The 7,118-nt window shown below is 45.3% G+C and overlaps 1 protein-coding gene across 1 annotated transcript; it reads left to right on the forward strand.

Moving 5' to 3' along the window:
- The first annotated feature begins 597 nt into the window (after positions 1 to 597).
- Positions 598 to 2,502, forward strand: LOC131416659 (C-C motif chemokine 2). The gene is made up of 3 exons (XM_058559319.1): positions 598 to 694; positions 1,508 to 1,625; positions 2,011 to 2,502. The coding sequence occupies exons 1-3, from the start codon at positions 619 to 621 to the stop codon at positions 2,114 to 2,116; spliced, it is 300 nt and encodes a 99-aa protein (XP_058415302.1). The 5' UTR covers positions 598 to 618; the 3' UTR covers positions 2,117 to 2,502.
- Positions 2,503 to 7,118: the final 4,616 nt, after the last annotated feature.

Below are 7,118 nucleotides of genomic sequence, written 5' to 3' on the forward strand. Positions count from 1 at the left end.
AGTGCTATGGTTACAAAATCCTATAGTTCTGCTAAGCTTCAGTTGTGCCATCATCTTGCATTTTAAACAGCAAATGGATTTGGTATGCTGTTGGGGAGCCCACCAAGAATTCAGGGCCCCTTCCTGGCTTGAAGGCCCTGTGGGGTGTTGCCTAAAGGTGGGCCGGGGTCGGCCTAGAGATGCTTTCGTCTCCCTTGTGACCTGTTTTCTTGCTTCCTTTCTTTTCTGCAGAGCTTTCACTTCTGAGAAAGCGGAAGGAATCTTTAAGAATAACCCGCTGCGTTCATGTCTGTGGTCGCTCCTGACATAACTGTACTCCAACCCCCCACTTTTTTTAGTCTCAGCAACGGCTGGAAAAACTGCCAAGTCCTGACCCGCTGGTTCCCTCTCCTTCTTCCCGGAAATCTCCCTGGGTGCTGCACTGGCTCAGCGCATTTCAAATTCCACACCGTCATTCATTGAGAATGAAGCTGCTCCGGGCCAAACTCTCACCCATTGCCCCACCCTCTTGGCTTTCAATAAAAGGCAGGCAGAGCCACTGGAGGAGCAGAGAGGCTGAGACAAGCTCAGAAAAGACAACTCTCTCTCGCACTGAAGCTCGCTTCCTCACCCTCCAGCATGAAGGTCTCCGCAGCTCTTCTGTGCCTGCTGCTCACAGCAGCTGCCTTCAGCACCCAGGTGCTGGCTCAGCCTGGTAAGCCCCCCTCCTTCCCTTTGACGCACATCACCCCATCTCTGGGTTATCATGGGCCGTCAGAGCAGAAGGGTTCTCACAGTCTCACTTGAACAACTGCCTTCGTAAGATCAGGAAAGTCAGAGAAGGGTAAGGAGTGAGCCTGTTCACACAGCTGCTCCTGGGCAGAGCCTGGACAAGAATTCCAGCTGTGGACCCCAAATCCAGCTCCTTCCAGGACTCCAGCTGTGTAAGCACACCCCCAGTGCAGTTACTGCCCCGGCTCCTTTCCACGGTGTTTGGAGACTGGGGTGATCAAGGGAGGGGGATTTGGGGGGTAGGTTTGCAGGGTATTTCCAGACAGAGTGTAGGGCAGAGCAGGAGACCCAGAATCTGGACTATGCTTCATTCAGTCCAGCTTCCAGAGACACAGCTCTGCAGAGGCAATGGGTATCAGGGAAACTCATGACCAGGCGTAGATTGCTTGGTGCCTAAAGGGGGACCCATAGCTGAGGTCCCCAAGTTGATCTCCCCTGACCTGGATAATTTGGATTATTAACTCCTCTCAATGACACTCCCAGGAGTGATCTAGTTTTAACAACTCTCCCTTCCCTTTTCTATTACCAATGCCGTATACCCATTTTACAGCATAGGAAACTGAGTCAGTACGACATTCTAGCTCTGAGGTATAGGCAGAACTGTTGGGATTTAGTAGGTTCTACCTCTACTCCTGACTTCCCTTTTCCTTCTCCTTACTACTTTCTTCTGCTCTGATTAAGATCAGAAGAATCTAGTCCATCCTAAAATGGTTTTCCTTTGTGGTTCTATTTCCAGATGCAATTAATTCCCCAGTCACCTGCTGCTATACATTCACCGGTAAGAAGATCTCAACACAGAGGCTGGGAAGCTATAGAAGAGTCACCAGCAGCAAGTGTCCCAAAGAGGCTGTGATGTGAGTTGAGCAGATCAGCCCTTCCTCAGAGCTCCAGTCCTTCCCCAGGGAGCAAGAGGCAACCTCACACACTTAGAATCCGAGTTACATCATTTAATCTGATATCCCAAGGTGCCCAACGGGACAACTGAGGCCACCAGGGAAAAAGTGACTCCCAACATCACTCTCCTTCTGGGTCCTCCTTCAGAGCATCCCAATTTCTTTAGCCTGAAGTCAGAATGGCTTCAACTGGAACATCTATAGGAGCAACTTGCCCTAGGTTCCCTCCTTCCACATACCTTGCTCCTCTAGTTCCCATAGCAGCTTCTTGGGGCAGAATGGGCTAGCACTCCAAGGCTGAAATTGCAGTGGAACTCCATCTAACTGTGCCTTCTCTCCTCCACAGCCTCAAGACCATACTGACCAAGGAGATCTGTGCTGACCCCAAGCAGAAGTGGGTCCAGGATGCCATGAAGCATCTGGACAAGAAAACTCAAACTCCAAAGCCTTGAACACCCGCTCCACAACCCAAGAATCTGAACCTAATTTATTTTCTTCTAACTTTCCCTAAATGCCCCCTGATATTATTTTATTATAGTTTCAAAGAGTATGAACTTTGTTTATTGATATGAAACATGATGCCTTAAGTAATGTTAATGTTATTTAAGTTATTGATGTTGCTTTAAGTTAATCTTGCTTTAAGTTTATCTTCCGTGAATACTAGTGTTTTTTAGACATGGAGACTTGAGGCAAATTGCTTTCCTCTGTGAACCCCAGTTCTACCCTTGGCGTGGTGTTGAGGGTCCTTACAAGGATCATTAATGCAAAGACTTTTTGTTTTAAATTTTAAGGCATTGTTAAAAACGCTATCGTGGAAAAGTATATTATTACGTAACTATTGAACAATAAATATATTTTTGTATAAAACCTGACTTTTGGTGTTTTCTTGAAGGAAATTAAAAAGCTGGGTATAAGCTTGGTGATGAGGAAAGAGAATGGTTTCAGAGGACAGGGTCATGTTTTGGAGGAAAGAGAAGGTGGGTTGGCCCTGGTCTTTTCCACTGGGTGGGCTCATCTGAATGCCTATAGAAGAATCTTTAAGGCAAGATGCAATCAGGCATTCCCCCACTACCACTCCAGTCCCCAACACCATTTGCCCATATCCCAATTACCCTTGTCACCTGTTTAGCAACAGCCTCACCTCTCATCTCTTTTCTCACAGCCCCTGACCCCTGCCAACAATCTCTCCAATAATCTATTGCAACTGCCCCCTAACTGAGCCACCTGCCCCCGATATCGCCCCCTCCAATTAATCCTCCAACTTGGAGTAATACAGACACTCCAGACACGGGGAAATCAGAAAGAGACTTAATGACTGTCGACAAGATCATTAGACTAAGATTTCATAAAGAGGATAGGACTTGAACTTATTCTTGATGAATGTATGAGATTTTTCTAGAAAAATTACACGATAATTAAGAAAAGGAAAAAGAAGAGTGGGTGCAAACTATCTGGAGGTAGAAATGATGGTGATGTGCACATAAAAGAGGGAGAAAACCAATCAGATGGGAGTTGGGGTCCGTGGCTGCGTCAAGTGATGGAGATGTTTAGAAAAGGAGATTGAGTAAAGTGTTTTGAATGTCAAGGTGATAAGTTACTACTCAACTTCATAGGTTAAAAGGAGATGTTGAAAATATTTGGTCCAATGAGGAAGGACATGCCATATTCAGAGGTTCACAGGTGAGTTTCAGGAAATGTAACTTACTGGCTTCGTGCAGACCTGGAGAAGTAGGGACAAGGGAGAGGCTACTGCCGTGGTCCAGGCAAGAGATGATAAGTGGCTGAATATGGGGCCTGAGAGGCAGCTTTGGAGAAGAATGAGCTAGACAGGGTGAAATGCCGAGTGTTGTAGGTAGAGAAGGACTTGTGACCTAAGATACGAAGCCTCTTCTATAACCCACATTTCAAGAGGACAGCTTGCCTGAAACCAGAACGTGCTTTTCTCCATCACTATCCGCCAGCCCAATCCCAGGAGCCCGAGATCATCCATTTATATGGATGGGCCTCTTTTTCCTAAATGTCCACCTATAGTTTCTATTCCTTTGCATGGCATTTGATCTACCTGTGAGGCACTTGACCCACCTAGACCCAGACAGTCCCTCCACTAAGGAAAGCAGATACCTTGCCCTGTTGAACAAATTCTGCATGGTGAATTTGCAGATTCACCGGGCAAGTGTGAAGGGGAGATGGCTGTTGAATCAAGCTAGACCAAGCAGTGCTTTTGGCAGCTGAGGAAAATCCTGGCTGGCAAGAAAGACACTTGGTTTCTAATCCCAGAACTGGTATTGACTCACTCTGTCACTTAGTGCAGGTTGGATATTTTGAGTCTCCATCAATAAAGTGGGGGTGATAATGTGTCACATATAGGAATTCAACAGAATCTGGGTTCCAGGATCTGGCAGTGAGTCTCTTGGAAAACTTCCATTTCTATCAGCTGGAGATGGAGAGGAAAAGAGGAATTTCTGCTTCCACGTTCCTGAGCCAGCCCAGGATCCCTGATTCAGGCTGAGGGATTCCATCAAAGTTGCAAGTAACACTCACAAGGTACTCTGATACATCAGTCAGCAGACAATTTATTGGCAGCTATTTATGGAACTCAGTGACCTTCATGCCAGGCCTAACAGCCCTCCTTGCCTCTCATCCACTCCTCCCATCCTCAGCCTTGATTGTCAATCAGGAGTAAATCTCAAATTGAAGTGGAGGCAAAAAGAGAGAGGAGTGCAAGCAAATGGGACATCACCATATAGTTTACTGAGCATCAGGCCCTCTAATGCCAGGTGGACTTGAGATGGAGGGTCTGGAAGGAGGGGAGGCTGAGGAAGGTGCAATCCATGTGCTAAAGCCCAAAAATGATCTGCTCACATTCCCTTTTTAGGCCATATCTATTCATTTGCAGGAAGTCTTGAGTTCACTTTCTTTTCCAGCTAAGCATGGGATCCCTTGCTCCTTGCATGATGAAACTGTGACCACAATGCATTGGCAATAGGCCCTGTTTTAGGAGAGAATGCCAAGTGTAGTGTCTTCATTTCCTGTTTCTGCCAACGATCTGTTCCAGGAAATCTAGGCTTTTTCTATCATGCTCAGAATTCTTCCAGCTCCTGTTCATTGCCCAATTCCAAAGCCACTTCTCCAGGTACTCCAGGTACCAAAATCTGTATTAGTTTCTTACCGCTACTATAACAAATTAGCATGAATTTAATGGTTTAAAAAAATACAAATACGTTATCTTAGAGTTCTAGAGGTCAGAAGTTTGAAATGGGTCAGTAGAGCCTCATTCCTTCTGGAGGTTTTAGGGGAGAATCTGTTTTCTTGCCTTTTCCAACTTCTAGAGGCTTCCTCCACACCTTAGCTCATGGCCCCCTTTCTCCATCCATAACAGCTTTAAGGTGAGGAAGGGAGTGGAGCTATATAGGATCAGTCTTCATTTACTGTTGAAATTAAGACGGTATTAACCTGAACTAGGTTGTTATAAATTACAATGATAATGGTAATCCTCAGAGAGACCACTGAGAAAATAACTCAAAACTATATAATAAAAGAAAAAAGGAAATAAAATGGTACACTAGAAACTATCTAAATATCGCAAAAGAAAACAGTATTGGACAGAAGAGCGAAGTCAGTAAGATGGCCAAGTAAGATGTCCCTCACTGATATCTCCCCCTCAACAACAGTAATTTGCATACATTCGTGAACAAAAGTGCCTTCTTGGGAGCTGTGGGATCCAGCACCACACGCCAAAGGACCCAGAAGGAGTCTCATCATAAAGCATACAGGTCTCAGTCCTGGTTATGGAATCTGCAGTGACCCGTGAATTGGTTCTAGCCTCTCTTGGCAGTGGTCTGGGAGCCCCTGGAGAACACTGTCTTAGACCATGACCCCTGTATGAGAAAGCCTTTGTGGAAGTTCAGGTTTTTAGCAGAGAAGTTTCCAGCACACCGTTGGAGCAAAAATTCAAGTTTCGATGCATTGGAGTGGGTAAGAGGAACGGTTTGACATTATCTGTGTCACCCTTCCCCCGTAGTGGCACAGCTCAGTGCCAAGAAAGACCTCCTCAGACTGTGATTTCTCCTGTGGGGGGAAGTGAGAGCATGTGAGTGAGCTTTCCCAGCTCCCCAGTCGTATGGATGCTGCCAAAGAGACCTATTTCTCTCCTGCCCCACCTAGAGTACTGAGTCATGAACTGCATGACTGGGGGTCAAGAAGAGGCTGGGAGAGAAACAGAGAGGACTTTTGGAAGGCATTCAAGGGATGCGAATCCTAACTGCATGGCAGACTCCATCAAGAAGCCCACCCACAAGCCAATGGAGATGTCTCATCTACAGATCCCCATAACTGGCCGACAGGTACCCTGGGTGCTCCATAAGCCTCACCCACACACCCCCAATCTGTGGCTGGCTCCCTATGAATGATCCCAATAATGGCAAGGGCGAGCTTTAGCAGACAGCTAGTGAGCACAAGCAGAAAGCCAGCCTGAATCAGTGGGCCAGAAAGAAATCACAAACTTGAGCTGGCTCCACCCTTGAGAAAGCAAGAGAGGCTGTCAGCACTTGGCCTGGTGTGTTGCAGGATTGAGAAAAGGCATACAAGCTTAAGAATTCTGCCATAAGAGGGAGTAAGAAACATGGAGAAGGCATATCCATGAAAGTTCTGAGAAAGCCTCAAAATCCCTAGCAGGGCTGATGGAATGTATCCTCTCCCAAAGGCAGTCAGTAAAGACTGGAGGAAGTGACTACTACTTCACGTTCAAAGAAAGCAAAACAAACCTCCAAGGAATGTGAAAAATCAAGAAAACATAACACCACCAAAGGATCACAATAATCTTCCAGTAACTGACCCCAAAGACATGGAGATCTGCAATTTACCTGAAAAATAATTTAAAATAGTCATTTTAAGGAAGTTTAATGAGCTACAAGAAAACAGAGAAAGACAATTCAACACAATCAGGAAAACAATACCTGAACAAAATGAGAAGCTTAACAAAGAGATAGAAATCATTAAAAAAAAAAAAAAGGAAAAGAAAATCTGGAGCTGAAGACACAATGAATGAAATGAAAAATACAATAAATATCATCAACAGGAGAATGGATCAAGGAGAAGAAAGAATTTGTGAAATAGAATGCAGGACCTTTGAAATTATCTAGTCATAGGAGAACAAAGAAAAAGAATGAAAAAGAGTGAAGAAAGCCTATGTGATTTATGAGATACCATCAAAATAGGACTTTTGGAAGGCATTCAAGGGATGTGAATCCTACTAATTGCACTGCAGACTCCATCAAGAAGCCCACCCGCAAGCCAATGGAGATGTCTCACCTGCAGATAGCCCTAAACGGCCCACAGAATTATTGGAGCCCCAGAAGGAGAAGAAAGGGAGAAGGAGGCAGGAAGCTTATTTAAAGAAATAATGGCTGAGAACTTCCCAAATCTGGAGAGAGATTTGGATATCCAAGTTCAAGA

Source organism: Diceros bicornis, chromosome 18, assembly GCF_020826845.1.
Source record: "Diceros bicornis minor isolate mBicDic1 chromosome 18, mDicBic1.mat.cur, whole genome shotgun sequence".
Taxonomy (NCBI): domain Eukaryota; kingdom Metazoa; phylum Chordata; class Mammalia; order Perissodactyla; family Rhinocerotidae; genus Diceros; species Diceros bicornis.

Bases quoted from the DNA above. Each gene is read 5' to 3' on its own strand.
- LOC131416659 (XM_058559319.1), top strand. From the start codon at position 619: ATGAAGGTCTCCGCAGCTCTTCTGTGCCTGCTGCTCACAGCAGCTGCC. The intron at 695-1,507 runs GTAAGCCCCCCT...TTCTATTTCCAG, and splicing joins CCAGGTGCTGGCTCAGCCTG to ATGCAATTAATTCCCCAGTC. The intron at 1,626-2,010 runs GTGAGTTGAGCA...TCTCCTCCACAG, and splicing joins TGTCCCAAAGAGGCTGTGAT to CCTCAAGACCATACTGACCA.